This window comes from Phalacrocorax aristotelis, chromosome 8 (assembly GCF_949628215.1).
Source record: "Phalacrocorax aristotelis chromosome 8, bGulAri2.1, whole genome shotgun sequence".
Lineage (NCBI taxonomy): Eukaryota > Metazoa > Chordata > Aves > Suliformes > Phalacrocoracidae > Phalacrocorax > Phalacrocorax aristotelis.
The window spans coordinates 44,813,172-44,838,912 of NC_134283.1; the positions used below are offsets into that span (position 1 = coordinate 44,813,172).

Consider the following 25,741-nt stretch of genomic DNA (forward strand, 5'->3'; position numbering starts at 1 on the left):
TTGGCCTTCCCCCTCAAACGCATATTTCACTTAAGAATTTCAGAAATGGAAATGTACCAAGTTCCCCTTCCTACGCCTAACATCTGACAGGAAACGCCACACAGATTTTTTAGTTTTTGTTCAAGACATGGCCGGTAGGAAACACCACGCCTCCAACGCCACCCTGACAACCAAGACAACCAGCCCAAGAGATCGCTGTAATCCAAAGTCTAACCTTCCATCTCTCACTTTTGCAGAGGACCTGGTTAAGGATCCTGTGCACTGGTAACTGCAACTCCAAAATTCAAAGCCCACGAGCATTTCAGCACGCTCTGGTACATCTGACGCTACAACCCACCTGTGCCAGCCCTTACCTTTCTGTTCTTTAGACAGCTGTTCGGCTTGGTCCCAGATTTCAGTGGCATAGAGGAAGTTGGACGTAACTTGGACGTAGCTGGCTGCCATCTGATGGATCCTCTGGGGGATCGTCACCGAAGACCCGCTCCCTGAAGGGTTGGCTGCCCCGGAAGAGTAATTTCCTGAATTCCCTGGAGACAGCTTTGGAGAGACTGGAGACGGCATTCCGACAGGCTTGCTGCTTATCCAAAGAAAAATATTAAGTTGTAAAATGCAAATAGATATACTTCAGTCGTACCAGGCAGTGAGATTAATACTCTCTAAGACCTCTCTTCCCACATCTCAGGGCGTGAGATGCCGAAGCACTCCCACTTCACACGTTAAGAAGTCAGGATTTGCCCTGCAGCAAATGAAACGCACGAGCTGGTAACAACTGCTGAGGATCCTCCAACTCTTACGTTTTAGCTTCACAGCCAAAACCTAATCACCAAACCTCATCATCTTTTAATTCAATAAAATCTTAAATTCGTTGTTTAAATAAATCGAACCTTATAGAATAATAATGAAAACAACTACACGGTAACTACGCTGCCATATTACACTTTCAGATAACACGATGCAAATCTGAAATGCCCTCCTCAAACTCACAGGGTGATCTACCGAGGTCCGCTGTTAGCTTTTAAAGACCAGAAGTAAATTGCCAGACTACGGGACAGACAACACTGTAAGTCCTTGTAGCCGCCTGAGCTTGCAGCATTAGCAAAGCTATTGTTTTGAGGGAAAAGGTGCTAAATAAAATAACAAAACTCAGAGATAAGTGACTTGTGTGTTAGTGACATGCTATCACAAGCAGCAGTCTTCCAAGCGTTTTATCAGAATAATTATGTAAACAACCAAATCAAAACATAAACCCTTTGGACAATCAGCCCAACACTTTGAAGGGTGAAAAGCTACTCTTTGAGCACCCCAGGCACGCAGTCTGTGTAGAAAACCAGCTCGAAGTTGAGAAATACAAGTAACAGTTTTTACTACTTACCTTCCTATACCAGGTGACGGTGCTTGAGAATTATTATAGGAATTCTGTTTGGGGAGAAAGACATCTGTCACCCGATTTATGTTTATGCTTTAACTCGTTACACTTTATCTGGTTATTTAATTTCTTTTAAGCAATAACCAAAATTCTGAATAATATCAAAAGTGAATTCAGATTTGAGAAAATACCCCTTTTTTACTGACAACTAAGACACAAATTAAAGGATTATTTTAACAACACAAAGAAGGCCACTAAATGTATACAGGATTGGAGTAGTCCTTTGTTCTAGTCATCAGATCCCACTGCCTCTTACCGTAACGTTTTGGGTTTTCAGCCTATTAATAGGAAGAAATCTCTGTTATTACCAGCACTGAACTATTAAAGGTATCTCAAAAACTCGGAGAAGTCAGGCACGTGACAAGGCTGTTTCCCCTCCGTACTGATAGCTGGAGGTGTCAGGGAAAGCCAGTGACATTAGTTACTTATTCCCAAGTGCTCCTTTGAAAAATCTCACTCTAGATTAAGGACTCAGTAATGTCACAAAAGTGTCGTAACAGTTTTTCTTATCTGCATCATCTTGATTAAAATAAATTAATTCAAAAGATGTGTCTCTTGGTCTCCTTTCCCTGACGGCACTTTTATATCAGTTGCAGAGGAATCTAAACAAATTCATGGGGAGGGGGTGGAATCAAACATCCCACTAGAAACAACAAAAACTCAGAAAGACCAGTTTGGTTTTGAATTAGAAGTTGGCTCTGGTGCCAGCTTTTGCGAAGGCTTAATAGCTGCAAGCCCATCTCACCCCTAGATCCTGAATTCCCTTAAGCTTAAACATGAAAGGGAAGTTTCAGCTTGTTGTAGCTGCAGCAAGAAAAACATTTTTAAATTCTCCTTGAAGCCTACTCAATTTATTAAAGATGACAAAAGCCAGATCAAATCATTAATAGAGAGCTATCACGCTAGGACCAGGAGGATTACGACAGCCATCCTGTCTCTTCCCAGCTTTAAACTACTCAACTTTAACACACTTTCAAAGCCCAGCTCTAAAAATGGTATATTCCAAGTTCATGTGTAGCAGTCTGAAAATTGGATTCAGGGTTTTTAAGTGATGTAGAGCTTTAATTTGCTTAGGTCTTAATATTTTAAGAAAATACATATGCAATTACCTTCAGATGTTCAGTCAGAGTCTTAGAATATTTCAATGCACTTTCCTTTTTCAGTTTGAAAAGCCTTAGGTATAGTAGAGATTGACACCGAAGACTGACCAACGACAGAATAACAAAACATTTACAGTTAAAGCCAAGTTTATCACAGCTGAGCGAAGTTCAAAAAAATAGTAGCTGTGTTTTTAAAGCTTTCTCTGCCAAGTCTCAGGTTGTAGGTCTACCAAACAATCGATGAGCACTTTAAATTCCCAAGGAATAAAACCAGCTCTGTGTGCCTTATGCTGAAACTATTAATTTTTAAGTCAAGAGTTTCATTTGTTTCACTCGTGTCAGGACATACCGAGTCTACACGTTCTGCTACGGTTTCCGCTTTCTCTTCCACCTGACACCAACTGGTTCTGGTCCTCTACACCTGCTGCAGCCGTTTCATTGATCTAGTGATCTCTGCTTGATCTAGGAGGCTAGTGATAATTCTTTACAGCCAGTCCAAATTTTGACTTATCACTGGACGAATACATAGGAAGGAACCCCATCCTTTCTGCTGTTGCTCCCTACAAATCTAGTAATTTCCTTCACATTTCAAAGACATAGTCAACATCCCCTCTGCCCCAAATTACAGTAATCAGATACACAGCATTAATCTTTACGTACAGCCAAGTGGAAAACTCGTATATTTGGCTCAGAAACACCTGACAACTCAGTGTAATACAGCATTTCAGGCAGATAAAACATCTGAAATTAATCAATGCATTGCATTAAGTTCAGAATGCACATACCAAAGCACTGCTAGCCTTTTATCTGCAGCTGTAGCATCCGGCGCCAAGTAATTCTTCAGCTTCATAGTGTATCTACAAACAAAGACATTAAGTAAACAACAAAATAAAGATTACAGTATCATTTATCAATCACAAAACACTGACGTTCTTATGAATTTCTAGTTTCAACTGCCTTCACCATTTCAGGAACCTCTCTCAGACCCTAAGCAAAATGCTGATCACGTAGTAACTGGAATAATTTCGCTTCGCACGTGTTACACGTTGCACAGAGACTTCCAGAGCCTTAGCAGAAAGCATCTCAACCTTCATGAAAACACTTAAAGCCTCAGCAACTGGAATGAACTGGTAAGTGGTGCAGTTTTATAGGAGTATGAGAAGAGATCTCAAAAGCTTTAGTCGATCTAGAAGCTCCAGTTTCCAGACCTCCCTCCCACCCACTTGACTTTTGTCTATGCTTTGCAGTGCTTACTTGATTAATTCCACAGTTTCTGAATACATAGGGAACGGGGACTTGGATTCCTGAGCATTTTTCTCCAATGCATTCCCACACTCAATGAATGACACTACAGCATCTAGGTAGTACACAGCCTTCTCAAACCTGTCAGACTGAAGAGATTGGAAAAAACTTTTAAGGACAAAAAACCACCGAGGAAGTATAAGAAAATTCCAGTAGGGAAGGGTAGCACAACGGCAAAAGCAGTGAACAAACCCCCGTATAATGTGCAAACACTGGATAAGTATTGGAGGTTCACTTACCAATGCATCTGCATTATGTTTTAACTTCTTTGCTTCCTGTAAATAATGATCAGCTGAGTAAGTCCTGCAACAGAGGATACACGTTTATGGACTGGGCCCCACCCATATTGCATTTCCTTTTATGATTTGAGTTTCTTAATGTTGCCGAATTTCATGTTTTTCCGGTCTAACTCAAGTTACGGGAGGTACACTATGATAAAACTGTTTTAAAAGCCATTAAAATAGTTAACTAGTATGATTAGTTACAGTATGATAAAATTGTTAAAAGTAGTTTAAAGTTAGTTCTTTAGTTTCAGGTAATTCAAAACAGTATTTCAAGCAAATTGGTAAGTACATGTAATTTGGTTAAATTTACTGCATTTCATAGTCAAGCAAACCAAACACTTGACCAACAAGAGGGGAAGGAAAAAGCCCACAGAATCTGAGGACAAATTAATCCAGCGCCTCCGAGACTGGTATTACTGAGGGTGGATGTATTTTAAAATTATCACAATAATGCAAAAGAATCAAGATGCATTCAGGGGTTAATTGCTTTTGCTTAGCCACCCAAGACAATCAATGCAAAGTGACTTTCATGGCTACATTAGCAGAAGGAAATCATAAAAGTGTAATTATACATCTCAATATATTAACATATTACTTATGAGTTGATTAAGGTTTGAAATAAATCCTCCCATCCACCCTATCTTACTTGTTCAAGAATCGAAGATATCTGAAATCAACATTTTTAACAGTCCACTTACGGGAAATTGATGTCATTGCAAAGGAACAGTTAACAACAAAAACATTATATACCTACAAAATTAGTTCAACCAGTTCTAGGCCCAAGAAATCCTAAAAATGTCTCCATCATAACCATCAGGTTATAACATGACACCATTCCAAAGCACAATTTCTGTTCTCTTGGAGAGAGCTTGCACTGTGTCTTCCTGTACTTCAATACACACTCAGATTTTTAAAAAAAAACCTTGATCTTATCTCAATTTCTTGGCCCTGTTTTGTCTTGGAATAATTACAGAGTCCCCATAAACTATTTTGCCCTAAATGACTGACAGTGTACTCTAATCACCAAACCCACTGAACTTCCTTTTTCTCCCCCTTTAAGAAATAACCATCAGAAAAAAACAAAAACAAAAACACACCAAAAAACCCCACCAACAACCAACTAGCTTGCCCACTTCCGATGAGTTTGTAACCAGGAAGTTACTTGTACATTTGGTACAAACATAATTTTATCTGCAAAGTGAACTTCAAGAACAACAAGGCGAGATGCCTTAAGAGCAAGCATTGTGCCGAGACCTGAATTGGCGCCAGTGAAACCTAAAGTCTGCGCAAGATGGTAAAATATTTGTTTTGTTTTAATTTCAAGATGTTTTCTTTTGACCCCGCAGGATTAAATACCAATCCCGCTTTTGTGGATCGGGGATTTCAAAAACAAAGGCTCCTCTCTACTCTCAGTGACCACAACTCCTACTCCAGAGGAAGCGGGCTCTGTTGAGAAGAGAACAGGCAGACAGGTAACAGCAGCGTTCCGGAAAGGTGAAAAGGACCCATCAGCATTCAAAAACAGAAGAACCCTGAGCTATTTAAGTCTACTGCATGGTCCTTTTATGCTTGGTAGGAGTGTACGGGGCAAGCTACAGTTCCTTCTCAAGGACTGCGCCGCCTGCCAAGTAAATGGCACAGGGAGCAGTTGGACAAGCACATCGCTGCCGGAACAACGCGCTGCTCTCCAGAGTCTGAGCTTGACTTAACGTCTTTTGTGAAGCAAAACGAGGACTCTTCTCCACGGGGAACCGGCTATGCTCCGAGAGTCACACCCCCACAAAGGGAAAGGCACCTTCTGCTGTTCTTACCTATCATCAAAAACAAGTTTTGCTCTTCTTGACTTTGAACTTTCCGTGGACTGTGCAGATGCAGGAGGGCAGTTTGAAGAATTGTTCAGAATCTTTTCCTGAAAGGAAAATTGTTGCCAAATAATAAATTTAAAGAACAGTTAAATCTTCTCTGCCTTCAAGAAAAGTATTTGTTGTATAAATTTCTCCCATGACTTCCCGCATTATATGCAGTAAGATCAGTTTTGCAGCTGCTTTAGCTGCCATTCACCATAGACAGTACCACAGCATCCATGAGGCATGTTGGCTGGCACAGAGGTGCACACAGAGACTTAATCAAGCTCCTCACTCTAATACACCAGATCTCCATTAGAGGAAAGAATGCAGCCGAGGCTTTCTAGACACACCTGGGTCCAGGAAATCCCTCCCTCAATCTCCCATGTCCCTGTTTCCAAGTCCTGTTTTTCCACTCTGACAAAGAGATGATGAATATTTTTATGATTTCTCATGCCTATCAACCACACACTCTGCTGAATGTCTTTGCCTTGAAAGAAGTATATTTCAGAAGGATAAGCACCTTCAGGGAGAAAAGCTGGCTGTCTTCACAACACTGTCCTTGCTCCCCTAAATTACCCACGGCTCAACATGACACTTCAGGCTAAATAACTGGCCACTAGAAACTTGCTGTGAATCCTAAATGAAATCTTTTTTAGTAGCTAAAGAGTATAAAACAACACCCCAGCTTCATATGTGTTTTCTGCTCTCCCAATTTATCATGACCAAAGACCACCTATATAGATGTATTTCGTAACCTACATTTATCAAATCATTGCTAACCAGAAGGATCCTGGTTGCAAGGCACCGGATCCGCACAGCAGGGTACTACCCACCGTTGTAACGTAGAAACAATAACAAAGCATGCGGTGCAATGCAGGAAGGGTATATACTACATTAAGAAAGGCATGACTATGTAGATCTGAAGTATAAAGCGATAAACATCTCGCAAATTAACACCTGGCTTAGGGACATTTCTACGCTGATGAATAAAGGGCAGAGCCTCAGCCTGTCAGGTAAATTCACTATCTACAGTTCCTGGAAGTGTCTTACGCAGCCACCGATATATGCAACCCTGCCAGGCTTCTAAAATCTCATGGCATTGGCATCTGAAGTGATACAGTCCGTCTCCCGGTTCAGATACTCATTAACTCCACCCTGATGACTAAGTTACTTTCTGCCATTGCTAAAGTCTCTTTTGCTGCTTTACTCCTCCCCAAATCAATTATCCTTCCTGAACATTTTTAGACTTTGCTACTAAGCTTTTCAGAGACTGCAAATCCAGCTACTGAGGTTTAGCAGTTGCTTAAGCTACCGGAGCTTCCACAGCCTATCAGAGGTTTGGGGGCTTTGCTACAGAGCGCTTGGAGACAGCCGCAGCACACGTTGGCATCGCGGACAAAGGTGAAATCCCTCCCAGTTAAACATATTATGCTCAACAACTGTCTATGCGATAGAAACTGCTCATCACAGGTGTTTAACAATCCACTCTCGGATGTCCTCGCAGGCTAATTTCTGCCCAGTAATACATATTTGTATACTGATGAAAAAGCGCATTACAATTTGGTGACCCAAGAGCATCATCATCTCATAATATTTTTTAATTCCACCATCTAAATATCTTCCTAACCTAAACCTCTTAAAAAACCATTTTCTGCGACGTTTTATAACCATGTTTTCTCCACTCCAACCACGGAGAGCGCTGTATGTTCCCAAGCTGGAGTTAAAATAATATTTCTGAGGTCCCAGTGTCATAAAATGAGACCTATAGCTTCGCACCCTAGCACTGAGTGTGGGCCAAGCTCCTGCTCTCCTTAAAAAAACCAGGGCAGGATCTGTACCTGCTCCGATGAGACAAGAGCAACCTCACTGTTCTATTTACTGTTGTGTCGACAGCTTTTTAGTGATATTTCTTATTAAAGTTGTTAAACAATAAATAAGCAGCATCAGTAATCAGAAGATGACTAAACACATTTCACTAATTAACATAAGAATTTGGTGAGAATAAACATTAGTATTCCATGATCCCTCGAAAGTTATTTTCTAATTTGTAGACTTCCAAGGTACTTAAGCACTACGACACGGAACAATGCATGTCTAAAACTAATTACATTTTAACTTGAACTGCAAATTATTGTTTAGATCACACTGAGCATGTCTAACTGTAAAGCAAAGTAACAGGCTTAAGGCGTTTACAGAATAAGCCCTTTACCTTGGTTTCCTTAGCACTGCTAGAACCCTTCCCCTCCGTCTTCTTTTGTTTGGAAGATGAGCTGCTTTTACTGCCGCTGCTACCATCCTTGCTAAGGTTGCTGCTGGACTTTAAGGATGACGACTGACTGACTGTCCTCTTCCGGGACCCATGTTCTTGCTTGGAATCTTTCTGCAGGACTGGGGCAGCAGGAGACGGCAGTAAATCCTTCTCTTTAACAGCACTTGGCTTTGAGGACCTGGACAAAATGAACAAATTCAGGTTTGGTTTTTTTCCCCTTAAAAACAAAAAATGAACAAACACAAAAACCCAACCACACAAAACTTTATTTTTTAGAAATTTAAATAAAAACCCAACTTTTAAAAAAAAAAAACAAACACCAAAACAAACAAGATTTTTGTTGTTAGACCCGGCAAACCAGTTATGGTGGAAAAGAAAGAGAATAATCATGTCGGTGAGTAGGTTTCTATGAAGCCAGATTGAACTCGTTTTCACCATTTTATTTGTTCTGACCTGAAAACACAGTAGACAAGTTCTAACCATAAAACCACATCCCTACAACTGTTCTTAAAAAAACACCCCAAACACTTACAATGGAAGAAATTAATGCCAGCGTTAGCGCCAGCCTGTCTGTTGCAGACTAGTCAGCCTAAGAGCTCAGAAAAAAAGATGGTCCAGATAAATATTCTCTGGAACCCAGGAAATTGGAAAGCTTTCTCAGCGTGGCCTTTCAGTACGCTCTTACCTGGGCTGCGGAGGGCTACTCTTGACTCTTCTTGGCTTCCCATAATAATAATTTCAACAGATTATCTTTGTAAAGTCATATAGTTTCATTTAATTAAATGTCCTGCAGGGAACCGCACTGGCAATCAGGCAAGTATCAGAAATAACAGGTAAAAAAGCATAATCAAGATAGAAATGCATCCGTTTGTTCTCCTAACAAACAGTATGACACTGTTTAATTCAGAACGGGCAAGCACAATTTCTAGCATCTGATGTGCTGCAGCTTCTCACATATTTGTAATTTGGCAATTACTCGCTATACAGCAGTATTTGCCATGACATAATTATACCAGTTTTCGGTTTCTTGATCTGAAATAGCAGAGTTTTAAAAGGCAGTGGAAAAAAAAACAGCTTACTCTTTCCTGGGGATTAACACCGACCAAGAAATAAGTCAAACAAAAGCATAACAGAAATTACAGAAATAACATACAAGCAAAAGAGTATTAAACAATGTTATTGATTTGCTAATTCTGTATTACTTTGCTTTTGTGTCACTCACACTTTTCTTTAGCTAATCTATCAAGCAAATGTGAGGCTAAATCCATGGATCCAAACCTCAATGCCATCAGCTACCCAGACAACGCCGGTCAAGTAATTTATTCTCAGTTTACAAACTTACTAAATGGAGAATTACCAGACTGGGTTAATTCAAAAGCATGGATTTTGCAAGATCAAAAAGCTAGATACACAGCTGATCTCTAAACCAAAACCAAACCCCACTGTGTATTAGAGAAAAAGCAGGAAGCCTATATTCTGTAATACACCGACCCTTCTCATGAGGGGTTACCCTACTTCTGTTACGGAGAACAGTTGCCCCTGGCCAACGTTTTTGGTTATGGAAATTAATTTCCACCAACTACTGGTAGAAACTCTGAAGTAAATCTGTCTGAAGGGTAAGAAACAATGACATTTTACCCACTGATTAATAATGAGGAGATACTTTATTGGCAGGGGCGGGGGGGAAGATGGGCACCTATCTTCTCCTTGCTCACCCTAAGCCATCACTGCTGAAAACACAGCCAAGATACTCACTCCCTGCTGCTAGAAGTCTTGTGTCCTGATGGAGCTTTTTCTTCCAGTTTCGTTTTCTTGCTTTCACTGGCTCTGTTTTCATCCTCATTCTGAATAAAGCAAAAAAGAAACACATCCAGGCAACTGTCCACATTTAGAGTTTCACCGAGAGTGGCAATGTTTCACATTAAGAGACTCAATTTAGCAGGTGTTTTGCAGTGCACAGAATAAGATACGCACAGACCACAAACACATGCCCCACAGCATCTAGTCTGTGTCAAATATTTGATCAGACCCTGATATTGGAACATAATGAAAAACAAAGTCTGGCTTCTAAAATACCAACCTGCATAAAAGTAGTAGCAGCTAAGTTGTTCATTCAAACATATTATCACCATGAAATACCAGAAAAATCTGCCAAAGGCTTCAATAAGAGATCAGGAGGCAGATTTTATGTTGTGGAGCTTAATAAAGGTGTCTTACGAATGCCAGAAAAAAGGTAAAAATCTTGCTGTCTATTAAAGTAAGCTCAGAGATGATGAAGACTGGATTTTTATACACATTTAATCCTGAAGTCAAAGGGTCTTGAAGGTAAATTTCTAAGATGTCTTCAGCAAGCACTGGAAGCATCAATACAGTGAATAAAATGGAAAATAGGGCCTCACAGAGGAAGTCATCCGGTAACGTAACCCAGATACAAACCCAAAAGGTTTCATTTTTGTTACACCGATGCTGCCACCCTGAGCCTGATGTTCAAGGAAACACACGAGCAAATAACGTGTAGAAATCAAGCAGTGGCAGTTGCGTACAGAGCACTCACAAACCTCAAAACTGGAAGGGTGTGGGGAAAGGGCCGTTTTTTCTTTAGTTGCCTCAGACAGGCTTGCATCTTCTCTGGTACGCACCCGTAAGCACCAGAGTAATCTGAGAATTCCACACAATTAACCACCAGGCTATTTGCTGGGATAAAGCCTAAATTTAATTGGTTTTACAAAACTTTCTGGTTTAGACGTAAGAGCACAGATCTTTAATTCTGTAACTCCAAATGTGTACTGAAAGGCATAACCGGTCAAAGAAAGAGAAGTCAGTGTATTCAGAGCCACTGGAGCACGTGAGTGCATTCCCATGGACATTAGGAATTCTCCAGTAACACTTGCAAAAAATAATTAATCACTGTACTGGTCAGAGTTACTCCCATTTACCAAAAAAAGTCATACTTCCTCGCTTCATTTCCTTATCCAGAGAGAATAGGAATCTTAGGAACAGTACAGGAGAAACCTCTGCTTGCAGTTACATGTCAAGTCTCCTGGATGACACTAACTTCAGCAAGTGATCAAGTTTACTTAGGTTGCTCAGCAGGAAAACTGGTTTAACTGAAATTATCCACCTCCTCTGGACAGTCAAACGACATTCTGAATATCACAGAATCTTTTGATTTCACATGTCCACAAAGTCTTAAAACTACTGCCACATCTCTGTCAAAATGAAATTTTCAGAATGAAATCCAGCCTAGCATGGAAATTTTTGAATCCCTGAACCAGGGCTCCACAGTCCTAACTTCACAGAAACCATAAATTCACAAAAAACTCACTGGATCACTGAGTCCATCAGACAGTCGCAGGTTTGCTCTTTACAGAGATTGTCTATGTTCTGAGGTTTCTAAAAGGAGTTTAAGCTTACACTGCCCACTACTTCTCACCATTCCCCCCTCCAAGAGTACTACTTCCATTCAGCTCCCCCCATGATTCCTGTCCATTTTACTGCCCCCAGGTATTCCTGCTTTTTATTTATAGCTGAAATGATTAAATGCTGTTTTGGAAAAGATTAAATATCATTATGGAGAGACACCTCTGCTCTCAGTAAAGCAGCACCCCTGAGGTTTCTGCTGCTGCCATGCCCCAGGCCCGTTTCTGCCCCGTCCCTCGTCCTGGCAACGTGCAATCGTGTGACTCACTGGTTCAAGGAGCTGATCCAGCTGAAAACAGCTTTTTTTTTTTTTTTTTCAGGTGAATTTTCCATTGGATCAGCTGCCTGAGCTGGCCTGCGGTGCAACAGGGGCTGGTGCCAGATCAAGTGGAGGCATGCGAGGGCAGGATGCAGCGCTCAGAGGTACAGAAGCTGCGCTACCTCCGCCAGCTCGGGCTACAGGGCTGAGACTCCTGCAGGTGCAGCCTTCTCCCTTCCCCTCCTCACTCCAACAGAAAATCCCAACAGTCTCTACTGTAACAGCACAGGGATGATCAATGTGTTCTGGCCCAAGTAATCTCCTAAATTCCTCGGAGTCACTACACCGAGGTATGACCTGGACTGCTGGGCTACACGCTGGACACCAGTGGCAATCCACTTAGGGGCTGAGATAACAGTAAATCTTTCTCTACAAAATTATCACCTGCTTATGTTTCCTTTTGCCTTTTGTAGAACTTTTGTCAGATGGCTGCTTCTGGGATTCTCTCGCGTGCTTCTCCGGCACGTTTTTCTTTTCCACTTTGGGTGCATCAGCATCCTTGTAAGGCTTCCCTGGTATTCTTGATAAGAGGCTCAGGTCAATCTTCACAATAAGTGGGTACCTTTCATCAGGATCACTGAGTGGTGAAAGAAGCTCTTTCTCTTCCATAGGAGAGAATATTCTTTGCCGAAAAAAGCTGTCATCCTCCTCCATGGAAGATTTAACAGGAGTCCTATTGCTCTCAGAGTATTTGGGTGTTTGTGATGAAGGAGGCAGGCTCTCATTTTCATCTGAATCAGAGGATGAGGTATCTGTTTCTATGAATTCCCTGGATTTCTGGGCAGATTTGCTTGAAGCCTTGTATTTCTTTTTCTCTGTGGTAGGCCGAGGGGAAGATTTGGGCTCTTTCTTTATATTGGGTTTCCTGGAGCCTTTTGTGGCTGCCTTATGCCTGTTTGAAGGTATATTTGTTGCCATGTCTACTGGGGTTTCACTTTCTATTTTAAGACCTCCTCTAGGCTCCTCGACAGATGTCTTTTCTGCCTTCTTGGGCTGCTTTTTACCTACAGTCCTCCTCTGTGTTGAGCTGTCGCTCTGGGCAGGTGACTTCTGCCTGCCGCGACTGCTCTCCGAGCCCTTTTGGGTGGGTTTGGAATCTCGCCCCGGTGTAGAAGAAATTGAATCCTTGGATCCGCTTTGATCGGTGTACCCGCTCCCCGTCCCCTGATCCCGTCCCTCTTTTTTGTAGCCTTGGGAGGATGGGATATTGCTGTCCACGGAAGAAGCTGGTGACACTTTATGTGAATTAACTTTGTTCAACCAGTTATCCAGTTGCCACTTGTTTGTTGGTGGTGGCTCTGGCTAAAAACAAATAAAAAACAGCATTAGAGAAAATATTTCACAGTTGTTCTATCTTTCCCATGGAACAGCTGTACCATGCCAAAGCAAGAGGTACACCAAAAAAACTGAGATAAATAACGACTGAAATACAGGTCGATGACTACAGGTAACAAGTAACAGCTCTGATTTTTCCTGCATCTGGAGCAGCACTTATCAACAGGCCATACCTGCTGCCATAGCCTTCCAGAGTAAAAGCCCACAGCTTCTTAAGCTACTGTTAATACATCTAATTTCTGCACTCCACTAGATTTTTGCTGGTTGTAAAAATCACCTCAGAGTCAAACATCAAATGTGTGCTTATATAAGAACTGTTACCGTATCCAATTACAGGGACATCAGCAAAAGTATTCCATCTTGAAAGTGATCCCATGGTGGTAAGTATAACTTTTTTTTTTTTAACAGTTTGAGAAATTTTTTTTTTTTTTCCTGCTTTTAAAACTCAGAATTAACGCCAAGCTAGTGAAGACAGCCCAAACACATGTGAAATCCTACCTCAGGGGATGCACTCTGTGATGGTTCATTAGCTTCACTATCACTGGAACTGCTTTCACTTTCAGAGTCAGACCCTGAACTGCTCTCAGATCCGCTGTGGCTGCTCGAGTCATCCCTTGAATTATCTGCTCCTTCACTGTTATGCTGCGAAGGCTCAGAATTACTGAAAAAAAAAAATGAGGAAAAATAAACAAACACTACCCAAGGCACAAATATATCCTAGAAGTTCTTTCATTAGAAGGAATAAGTAGTAGTATTTTAATTAACATTTACTAGAAAATTCAACATAACTGAACACAGTCCACCCTAGAAACAAACAACAACCTTTGTTTTTTCCCCCCTTCGCAAAGTGGTTCATATAATCTGCAGGTTTCAATCACTGATTATATTCTAATCACCTTTTGCTTTAACACAAAAGACAAACATGAATTTTAGAAATGAGATCCAGTCAAGGGTGCTGACTGGGCTGGATGTCGCCGCTCTGCTTTCTGTGCCACAATCTACCAGGAATGCCTACCTTCCAGGTGTGCTCCTTGGCACTGTCTTATCGCAGTCCTGCAATGAAGAGAAAGAGCATGAAGGTTCTAGAAGTTACTTTAGGATCGTACACACAATTAAACTGCAAAGCATCGATTTAGAGCCTTTACATTTTTTTAATTTAGCCTGAATAGCATCTTAATTCAGTACTTGCAGCAGCTTAAATTTGTCTGTATTTTCCTTACAAAGTAAAACAGAATTATTTTTTCCAAGTTTTCAACACAAGTCTATTATCTCAGAGACCTGTATGGTTTGACTACAGTTCTAAGAGTTCCTATTTCCACCACTCACTAACACCACATCTCCATCTTTTTCAATCAAACGATTCAACATCTTACGATGCTGTTCCCGAGATGCCCAGAGCACTAGGAGTTAACCAACTAAATGCGCTCTCTCAAAATTTTCCACAAGGTGAAAACCAAATACTAGAACTGGGAACAGGAAGAAAAGAAACAAAAAGAGGAGCGTGGATTACTGCGGGCTAGCACAGACCCTACAGGTATTTCTAATTTAGCGTGCTAAATGCTATTTCTGGCAGAAGTTGCACAAAGTTAACACTGACAAAGAGGAAAAAAGAGACTTTTTGATAAAAATAAAGGTGCTGCTATACTCCCAGTTACAGACTCAGTATCCCTTATCATCCCAGACACAGTCCCAAGCTAGTGGTGTGCTACTCTTTAGCCGGAGTGGCAGACCGTGAAGGGTTCTATCTTTAAACGGTGGGCCATTACCTATGTTTTAAAGCACACTATTGCCATTTTATGTTCAGAGAAAGCCCATCTGAAATCAGTAAAACAAGATTTTCTAGATAAAAGCATACTGTTTTCACAAAACGTAATTTCTCCGAAGTTTACATTTCGGAACACCTGAGGCTTGTCTGAAAACATTCCATTTGATTTTCGTTTCTTAATCATAAATCTCCCCTCAAGCTGCTCAGTTTGCCGTTGGAATACCGAGCGCTGCTGAAGTACTGAACCGTGAATGCATTCGCTATGTTTTTCTGAAACTCCGGGTTAATGAACATACCTGCTCTCCATCGCTGTCTTCACTACTGCTAAGTTTTAAGTCATCTTTCAACATACTAAGTAAAAGGGAGAAAGTGAGACAAGTTTTTCCACGTACTTTAATTACTTTCAAAGCATTCTTCTACATTTCAACACGCTGTTGTTTACACTACGAGGCAGGCTGCGTGGGTGCAATCCACAAGATACCATTCTAACATTTAATGCTTAAGAATGGTGAGTTAAGTCATTGTTTAGAGAAGAACAAGGATTCTAGCACTTTGACTCCTTCTCCCATTCTGTTAAATTTAGAAGGGAAATTTGACACAATTTACTCATGCGGGAGGAGCTAACTTGCACATGTTCAACGTCTCACACACAATGGCCAAGAACACTGTTTTAAATAGAATCAAGAAAAGTAACACTAGTGGCTGCTTCCTGTCTCATGGCAACAGTGCAACTGTTCTAAGCCATAATTATTGTATTATTATTCAAAGCCATAATTATTTATGGTAGTCATACACACACACACAGAGTTTCACAACACTGAAAATATGCGAACAACTGAAAACGTGTAGCAGGGGACAGGGCCTTTGTGCTTACTGAAAAAACACCTTTGATTACAAAAATAAAAGATCTTACTCTGTCTGGTTCGATTCACACCTAGAGAAAGAAAATGAGAAATGATTAAAAGCCTAATACTTTCGAGTTTCACAGTATAGCTCTTCTACTGATGATCTGAAAAGAAACACCAGCCTCTAGGATCTAGCTCCTGAAATATTTTTAATTGCTCCCCTTTATAAAAGATGCATTTATCACCTTTTTTATTTGACCAGATCACAACCACTTTTTTTTTTTTTAATTATTTAAAACTGTACTGTCACAGTAAGCATCATCTCAACTGTCTTCCCATGCACCCCAGTTCAACACACGTCCAATGTGTTGTTCTTAGCTGTTCTCGCATTCCCCAGCTTTGGAAATAGCACAGTTCCTTCTTTGCAGTCTGTACAAAAGCAAAGCCAAATGGTGAACGTCCATTTCTACCACTTGTTGAACTGGCTGCATATGAGCATCTTCAACTACATGTTTTTGGGAAACTGTAAGTCTCTAATGATTGAGCGGGGTTTCTTTTAGTCCTATTCCCTTCCCACAGGTCATGCGCTTTTTAATCTTGCTAATACTGTAACGCGTGCACAGACAAGCGAAGACTTCCCTTTGTGATTGCATCACAACAAACGTCAACTTAGAATAACAAATTTTCAGAATCTACAACTTTCATTAAACTTACAACCAGCTGGTAAACCTTTCATGGACATACTTGTTTGGAAACAACCTTTTAACAGCATATCATTGATTTTCAGGCACGAGAATGGTGGACTACAGCCATCTAAAATATTCCAGTTGCTTTTTATTTTTTCTTCTAGTTGCATGTTTGACAAAGTAAAATGCTGGATCTCTCTGCATAACTAACAGAAACGTTTGTCAGTCCGTTAGGAGACTGAGCAGAACAAACTCAGCTAGACCCCAAACACAGCTTACTGTCTCCTCCAGCACAAAACAGCTCCCCATCCTGTTTGTGCAACCGCTACAAGCAGCTTCCAGCTAACAGCTCTGCAATGCACACGTTTGGTAGGTCCCGTCCCATCCCGCCCGTTCTGGTACGCTGATACCTTTCTGGTTCACAAGCTGGTTCCAAGGCGCAAACCCTTGCACACCTATCCTGACAACTGACAAGAAACAGGGGAACAGAAAGGCAGCCCAGGCTATTTGTTACTCGCTCCCACGCGCAATATTTGGCCTGCTCTCCCAGAAAATGGCTGCTTAAAGACGATCCCCTTTTTCTGCCAGTCAAGGAGAAGTGTGCCAAAGTGACTGTGCAAGAACGGACACATTCTAGTAGAAGAAACAGCTGTTTTCCAAATCTCTTAAAATTTGACTATTTGTGAATTGTTTTCTCAACAGCCACTTACGATTTGGATTGATGACCATTGGATGTTTTTGATGAAGGATTATATCGTTCTAGAAGAATAAAAAAAAGAAACGCACAGTTGAAAACTCAGCCAGGAAAAGAAGTCATTCCGAAGTTGCCGCAGGTATACGGTCTCAGATAAACCAAGAACGGCTGAGTAGACAGGAGAAAGTAATAACTAGCTGACGTGAGGTACAATCTTCCACAGGCTGAAGAAGTGAGTGGATGCAGAGACAAATACAGCAAATAATTTAATCAAGAAAATCTAGAAAATTATTTAAGTCATCGCTGTCTAAATTAATACACAATTTTTATTAATGGTTTGGAAAACTGTTTTGCTTCTATCAAGATTAATCTATCGCCTTCTACGTGCAGGATACGGGATATAGATGAGCCTGTCACGCTCTGACTTGTTTCAGCATGCCTACGTAGCTTTTTAGCAGATGAGCAATCTTTAGATCCAGAAATCAAACTCAGAAGCCAGCTCTTACAATAGGAATACATGTTGATATAATCTGCTTTTCAGTTTGGGGTTATTTTTCCTTCCCTCTTCTTTAATTCTGGCAGACAGCTACGCATAGTTCTACAGAAACAAGAACTGAGGCTGAGAAAAGTTTCCCAGAAAATTTAAATGGGAGTTAAAAACTGGTTCTGTGTTCTGACTGACCTTGCCTCTTCATTGACACAAAGATCAGTTGTTCCTATAACGTAAGTCTACGGTTTAGCATTATAGAATTAAGTTTTAATTTGTTTCCTTAATTCCCTACTGTATCAGGTGTTTAGATTAAGCTCCTTGTGAATATCTAAGAATAAACCATTCTTCTTTTACTATTTAATCACTTCAAGAGGGAGTGGAAAGACTTTTGGAAGGTAACAGCACAAATTTAATTCAATGTTACCTGTGTTAAAGTCTTAATTTCAGTAATATTCCAAACAACAATACAGTTAAAGAGAAATAAAAGCTGCTTTTGTCTAAAATCTGAAAATGTGTTCTGGGACAAGAAATTCAAGGATATTACTAGGCACATTACTACATGCGTTCTTGACCTGTTCTCTCTCTTGATTTTAAAATGACAAAGTGAGAACGAACAGTGGAACTGCAATGTGCTTTTTCTATCGAAATATAAACATAAGCACTATTTTGGTTTCTAGTACGTCCCCAAGCAGGGAGTCGGATTTTTTTAAAGGGTGTTTGGTTTTAGTACTCTGCTATTTTCAATTTGATCACCCACAGAGGCATTTTTTTCAAGAATTAGAAAATGTGACAAATTAAAAAATACCCTTTTTTTCCTAGAAGACACTAACAACCTTGCGACTCAGTCATAACTTTCTAGATCTCAACAAGAAATGGCAAAGAAAACCAAGCAACTGTTTTATAGGTTAGAACCTGAGAAAGTACAGAAAACTTTAACTCAGACTCCATCCTATGACCAGTCTGGAAAACCTCATTCTCTAAAAATATGACGTCTTAAGAGATACTAAGAGTACTGAACCACAACAAAAATATTAAACATTTTACAGGAAGTTTAATATACTTACTCTGTTCTCCAGTGCCAAAACTGGACTGTTGAGACTCCTAAGGGAATAAAAGATCACAAGTGGGTTTTTTTCACTTGGAATTTTAACATACCAAAACCCCTGCTGTAAGCAAGATATTCTTTCTACTTAAAGGATGGCACCTAACCTCTAAAAAAGGAAAAAACCTAGCAACAAAACAGAAAGAACGATTCTTTATCTGGGTCCTAACTCCCCTCACCAGCCGTAACGGCCCAGCCAGCCCAGAGAAGGAGTGCTTCACGCTCCTCTTCCTCAGCTCTCCCGCTCGCCTGGTTTTAAGAAGGGCCATGTGCAGTTGAGTGATAGCTCAAACTCCAAAATCCCTGCAACTTCCATAAATCCCATCTTCACCTATGTTTAGCGTGGGCAGGAACCGTTCAGTATGTTTATCTTCCTCACACATTGAAAAGCTTTGCTACTAGTTTTATGTATTTTTGTTCTAATTCTTTTCTCTGCATTTCCCTTTTTCAGACACAGAGAGCATCATGGTGGTCAAGCATTGAGTATAGTAACAACTATCTCGGCGACACCAGAGCCCAGGAGACAACAAAAGTCAAAATCCAAACAGCTCTGCTCACTCTGCCCAAAAACCCCTTCTTGCAGCAGCTCCAGGCAAGTCCCTGGTAGATGCAACCAGGCACCGCTGGCCAACACATCCTCCCCCCGCCCAGGCCAGACCTTCACGTAATCGGACAATTCACTTGTACAAAAGCCAATAAACAAGGATATATAACTTCCTCTGATATATAACGAATCCATTACTTATAAATCTAACCGTGAAAGGTGAAGCCTTGCAAATTTTAGCACTTGTATGATCTCCAGTATTCTCATTCCAGAAAATCCAATTCCGTCTCCCAAGACAGTAGATTATAAATTTTTTTTAAACCCTAAAATATTGTTTTAACAAACAAATATGCAGATGCTACTGAGTTACTGAAAACCCACTTCTAGGCTAGAGTGCCATTTTAAAATAGGACCTTCCTGACCTCATTTTAAAATGAGGACAAACACTGGCGTCTTAAATAAAAATTGAAAATATTTCACTCAATTCATAAAGTTATACACACACATTTGACTTAAATGCTCTGGCAATGGCAAACCAGAATTACAATTCAACAACGAATTCCAGGTCTTTGGGGCTGCCTATGAACCAGTCTTCCCAAACAGCCACATCAGTGACGTGCAGCAGGTACAGACACAATTTATAAAATGTAATTTTTTTTAAACACACAAAAGCTTTACACAGCAAAGCACACGTAGATATTTCTAATTTCTCTTAACTTTTTATTTCAAAAGGGAAAGCAACTGCAGTAATACACTGGAAGTATTTTGTTGATGGGGAGCTTTCCTTGTAAGGAGTTTCAAATGCCTCTAATCTTTAGTAATTGAAAGAAAGGAAGAAACAATAAAAATAAAATTAACCTCTGTTCCAAGTGCAAAGTGAAGATGAAACTGGAGAGAAGCCTTTTGGCTTCAACAAAACCCAACAGCTGCACTTCCTTCAAAATAAAAACTTATTTTTATCTTTTACATAGGTACGAGGAGCGCAAGTGTGATTCCCTGATTGCCGTTTTCCACTGTCAGCGTACACAAGTTGACAAACTCTAAGTCAAAAAAAGAAGTAAAGACCACACAGTAATCAAACACCACATCTACGGAGCAACTGCGCTGGGGTGAGCACAAGATGAGGAACTGGTACTCGTTCTTACCAAAACATGTATCACAAATTCTGCAGAAAGCACCTGCCTAACTGCTCACTTTAGTCAGCTTCCTATTTCAAGGGCATAGCACAGTCTTTCGGTTAAATGCACTTTAACGAGGTGTTACGTTTAAATGTGCAACTTTTTCCAGGTATCTTGCATCTATTTTGTCTTTGAACACGTATTTCTTTAAGAAAAGAGGTTGAAAAAAAACCCCAAAACTACACTTTCAACCTTGAAGTTATTTACAGCAGTATCTTCTAAAGGTCTACTTCAGAGAGAAGAAATTAAAAACAACTTAGAGGAAGGAAACCCTTTTAACCAAGGTATAATAGACTGCTGAGGTTAGGTAGTGAAGACACTTAAGCAGGAAACAAAATCGCAGTTTGGACTCAAACATAAAAGCTGTGGAGAGAAAAACACTCGCCGGCTGGACAGACGGCAGCCGGGTACCCAACTCTCGTCTGTAGGCTACCAGCTTGGAAGTAGGCCCGGTTGTGGTCGATGGGACCCATTTCCATTGACTGTTTGAAATCTCAGGTCAGATCTTATTTTTATTTCTCAGAAGAAAGTTTCTGTATAACAGCGGACCAAGGGACCCGACCGCCGGCCTTCTTGGCAGCCCCAGCGCACGGCGGGCGCCAAACAAACCTGGAGACAGGATCCGCCTCTTCAGAGACCTCCAGGTCACTGCACAGGTATGCAGGCACAGAACCTGCCTCGGCTCTCGCGTTGCTTTGAAAGGAAAAACTTCCACCCTCCTCTAACAAACAGCTGGGGGTTTTTAATATATTTTACAAACATGCCAGTACTTCTGGAGTTTTTGACTGCGAGCCCGTGGCTTAAAAAAAGTGAAACAGGATAAAATTATAGAGTGTTAGGTCATTGGATAACATTTTTTATCAAGACTCAGGAATCTACATTTTTTCCACCGCATCCATAAAACTTTCCCTGACCTATTTTCATGGAGTTTTACAATCTGATTCAAAAACTTCCTGATAGTTATTAGACATATTTATAGTAAAGCAGAGAGGCCCTGGTCAGGAGAGTGTGTCCCTTCAAGCTACTCACTATCTACACATAGGAAGAATCACCTTATCCCAGCAGTCTTACAAATAACATCAACTGGTCCACCAAAGGGTGCTTATTTTTATGCACGCAGGCATAAAACTCCCGCACACAAGAGGAATGCTGTGAAACACTGCAGCACACTACTTGTAAATAAACTGAGCAGTGTATTAAAGAGAACCAGCTTTCCTCGAACAGTACTGCTTGATTAAAGTAAACCACTGTTTTGTTTTGTTTTCTGAATTCTGCTCTGGGTCCAGACTGCACAAGCCTATGGCTGGCTAACTCGCTGGAATTCTCCGAAGATCCTGCTGCCAAGAATGACAGAGGAGAGAACGCAGAGGAAATTATAGGCTTTGGATGCAGAGAGAGAATTTGACAAAGTTCCATGGCTAAGATGTGCAGCCACAAAATAAAAAAGCTGGCAAAAAATCAAAAGACTCCGAGCAGCCATAAATGGAATTTTTTTGCAAACTGGATGAAGAAACACAATCCAGGTTGATAGGTTCAAAAAAAAACCCCCACAACCTACCTTTTTTGTTCAAACATCAACAAGACTGCGCAATCTTACGTAGTTTCTCTCTGCGTCACAAAGGGACATATATTTCTGCACACCTTCTTCCGCCCCAGACTGAGTCAAATACCAAAGAAATGCAGAAACAAGCAAAGGGGTAGCAACCCTACAATCAAGTGTGCTCAAAAGTGCGTGAAGGGAAAATATCGCCCCAAAGGTTCAGGAATAAGTACTCAAAGCAGTGGAATAAGTACCTCTGCTGATGAGGAAAGGCGTGGAATTTCTTTCTTTACAACAAAAGGTAAGAATTATTTCCAAGTTCACAGTTTTATATAACACAGCAAATAAAGCCTGACTAAATAATATATGCAAGATTAATATTCACCTCGTGTTAAGAAAATAGACAAGATTTATTTATAGATATGCCTTCAAAAGTAAAGCTGAACTGTATAGTCCGTTCTGCATTTTCAGCTCACTGGAGAGAAGCAAGCACGATGCAGCGAGGCAGGAACAAGCAACGTGGAGGGCAACGACAACAGGACGTCTGGGATATTTAGCCAGGACAAGAACCTGAACCGCTTCATTTCGCACCAGTCCGCAGGAGTTTTGTGGAGGTACACGTACAACACGGGACCTGCAACCTCTGGCCAAAAGAAGGTGAAGTCAAAGCGTTCACGTAAGACTATCTGTTTAGGCAGATTGCATTAGACCTCGCTGAGAAGATCTTCTTATGATACTTCACTGAACTATTTTGGTGAGCAGTTTGGATGAAACAGGAAACTGATAGCAGCAAGCGGTGCTCTAGAACAGCAGTCTGGTCAGAAAAGGTGTTGTCTGAACTATTACGAAGGTAAGTTTTAAAAGACAAACAGCATAATTTCTTCACTCTGAAGTTATGCCAAATGAGGGGCGGAGTACCCCAAATCCATTTCAGAGATATGTTGAGTCTGGAGAAAAATTATGTTGTCGAGTTAAATCTCTTACTGGTAATCAGTAGGTACAGGAACAAAATACGGATTCTTGAATGAGTCAGCTGTCGCAAGCTGAACCGTACTTGCTAAAGTTGCTACCCACAGCTATCTCTTCTGCCTATCTCCACCCTGCCTACCCATCAGCTTCCAAGATGCTGCAGACTGCAGAGCTGTATGTCAAGGCAAACAATCACCAGCGCCAGTCTGCCCTGAAACCCCGCAGCTGGGGCTGCCAAATCCAGCCTCAGGGGAGGGCGCGAGCAGCCGAGAGCAAGAGAACTCCCTCCTCGGAGGTGTCAGCTCAGGCAGGTCTCCTGGAAATGTGCCCTGTGCTGTCAACAGCAGCACAGAGAGGCTGATTTCTCTTTAGAATTAATAGCTTAAACACATCCGTCGTTATTAAGTACATGGGAGGTTATAGGAAGAGATCTTTCGGAAAAAGTGAGCTGAAAATTTCGTTAGCAAAACATCCGATTTTAAAACTGGTTTGTTTGGTTTTTTTTTTTAATTGAAAATACAAGATCTAACAGAACTATCAACGGACTTCAAATTATGAGGAAAATTCAGCTTATGCAGAAAATTACATTTAAATTTCTTAGCGTTTACCAGCCCCCCTCTATTGCTTTGCTAGATGGAGGTAAACGCAACGCTTGATTCTACACAAAATGGTGCAAAGTGTTTCCCTAATAGGGAAAAAGGCTCAATGGCATTTTCAAGCTTCAGAAGTATCCTGAAGAAGGTTGGAATTTACGAAGCAAAAATTAAAAAGCAAAAGGAAAGCTGTATTATAGACATCTTTGCAGGCTGCTGTGTGTGTGTAAACCGGAACAGAAACAATTACATTCTTCATAAGACTACTGCTCACAAATGTTGCTGTGAAGCAAGGTAAAGAGATACAAAGCACTGAAACAAACCCAGAACTATACAGAATCGAATTTAAGAGAGTTCCAAAATCCTGATCTTTAATAGGAGTTACGCTTTCAGCAGCATTCAGCATTTGACTACAGGACTGACCTTTGTTGGAAAAGGAAACTTTGACGGTTCAGTTTTGCACGGCGTATGAATAGCCGTCAGTGGAGGAGGCCAAGAATGGGTCATCTCCTACAACCAGAACAAAAAAGAAAAGCTATTAAAATTAAAGCAAAGATTTCAAGTTACAATCTTGATTCAAATGGTAACCCTGTCTCTCAATTTCCAGTTCATTGTCCACACTTCACTAAGCTTTATATTCAAATCTTAATTTCCCAAATGTGTAACAAAGATTTTACACCTAAACCTAAATCTTAAATTGTTACCCATGAGAACAGATAGTTAGGACATAATAACAAGCAGAAAGGCATAAATCAGTAAAATTGGTTGGCCTGAACAAACTGCAGTAGAAGTCAGAGTCTGACCATTTCGAACTGTGAAGAGCACATACAGGACATAGGGGTAAAGAGAGGAATCCTAGGGAAGGGAAGCCTGTGAAGTTGAGGAAAAAGGGGAAAATCAAATGCCTGAAGCTGGAAAGAAAGTGCCTTGTTTTCTCTCATTAGAGCATCCCTAAGGACCCTGGAGTACTGTACTGAGGGTCAGAGCAAACGATAAGCCATGGAAATGCTCACGGGGAATCTGGGTTGATTCTTTTCTGGTGGTAGACATACGACCAGGGGATAACATGAGGGGTAAAACAACTTGCGAAAATAACCTAGGCAGAGAAGGGAAAGTTCTGCCGTGGGGTAGCAAAAAAATTACTATAATCTGAAAAGCTATCACAATGTAAGGACTGTGTTTTGGTGCAAGAAATGGGTAATTCTGATTAAGTTAACAGGGAGGTGGGTCTAGAAGAACAGGAACGGAGCGAGGATATCCAGCAGATGATACGCACACCCAGCAATGCCCAGTGCCCAGCTCGCACACAGCTCTGCTTCCCGTTTTCCCCAGTCTACCTGCGCTAGAGGAGTAACTGAAGAGCCCTCAAGTAACAACTTGCAGCCAAGTCAATTTAAAAAGCATTAATCAACTGCAGAGTACTTTCCCCCTCCTTAGTAATGTTTGTATTTTCAACAAATGAGTTATGAACAAAAACAGAGAACTCACTTTTAGAATTTCATCCACGCAGCTCACATCACCAGATGCTGATGCCTACAAATCAAAACTCAACATTAACACCTCCTAAAGCAAATCTTCCTTAGAAGATTCCAGGGGCTAGATACAGTTAAACTTCAATCCTTATCATGATTCATATGGACTCTGTATAGATACAAACAGACCTTGCTAATTCTTTTCAGCAACATTAATTTTAATATCATAGACCCGTACTTTTATGGTATGAGTCACATCCAGTTATGAAAAGCAAATACATGAGATATATAAAACTGCCACAATAATCTCTTACTTTTCACTTGACAGTTTTAGTGATCATAGGGAGTCAGTGATATTAAAAACTTCTAGAGAGAGGGGAAGGAGAATTGCAGCTTTCAATCATTTCCTGGAAGAAGCCAGTGAATAACATCTGAATTCAAATGTGTGACCGTGAATATACAGTAATGACAAACTGCATTATGAAGTAAAACATGCATTACAGCATGAATCTAGAAACAGCAATTACTATGAAACTATGAATCTTCTGCATCCCTGAATGC

At 40.7% G+C, this 25,741-nt stretch overlaps 1 protein-coding gene across 6 annotated transcripts in view; it reads right to left on the minus strand.

Annotated features, from left to right (window-relative positions):
• Window positions 1-25,741, minus strand: part of AFF4 (ALF transcription elongation factor 4) — a 54,280-nt gene that overhangs the window by 6,554 nt on the left and 21,985 nt on the right. For all 6 annotated transcript variants that reach the window (XM_075102989.1, XM_075102984.1, XM_075102986.1 and 3 more), the window contains 18 exons: window positions 25,197-25,241; window positions 24,132-24,218; window positions 18,847-18,883; window positions 17,309-17,357; window positions 15,981-16,001; window positions 15,364-15,418; window positions 14,318-14,355; window positions 13,801-13,963; window positions 12,352-13,269; window positions 9,984-10,072; window positions 8,169-8,406; window positions 5,924-6,021; window positions 4,068-4,131; window positions 3,781-3,917; window positions 3,312-3,383; window positions 2,536-2,629; window positions 1,373-1,416; window positions 354-574 (listed from right to left, as the gene is read on the minus strand). In XM_075102989.1, coding sequence (XP_074959090.1) covers window positions 354-574; window positions 1,373-1,416; window positions 2,536-2,629; window positions 3,312-3,383; window positions 3,781-3,917; window positions 4,068-4,131; window positions 5,924-6,021; window positions 8,169-8,406; window positions 9,984-10,072; window positions 12,352-13,269; window positions 13,801-13,963; window positions 14,318-14,355; window positions 15,364-15,418; window positions 15,981-16,001; window positions 17,309-17,357; window positions 18,847-18,883; window positions 24,132-24,218; window positions 25,197-25,241 — 2,470 coding nt within the window. The remainder of the gene's footprint in view (window positions 1-353; window positions 575-1,372; window positions 1,417-2,535; window positions 2,630-3,311; window positions 3,384-3,780; window positions 3,918-4,067; window positions 4,132-5,923; window positions 6,022-8,168; window positions 8,407-9,983; window positions 10,073-12,351; window positions 13,270-13,800; window positions 13,964-14,317; window positions 14,356-15,363; window positions 15,419-15,980; window positions 16,002-17,308; window positions 17,358-18,846; window positions 18,884-24,131; window positions 24,219-25,196; window positions 25,242-25,741) is intronic.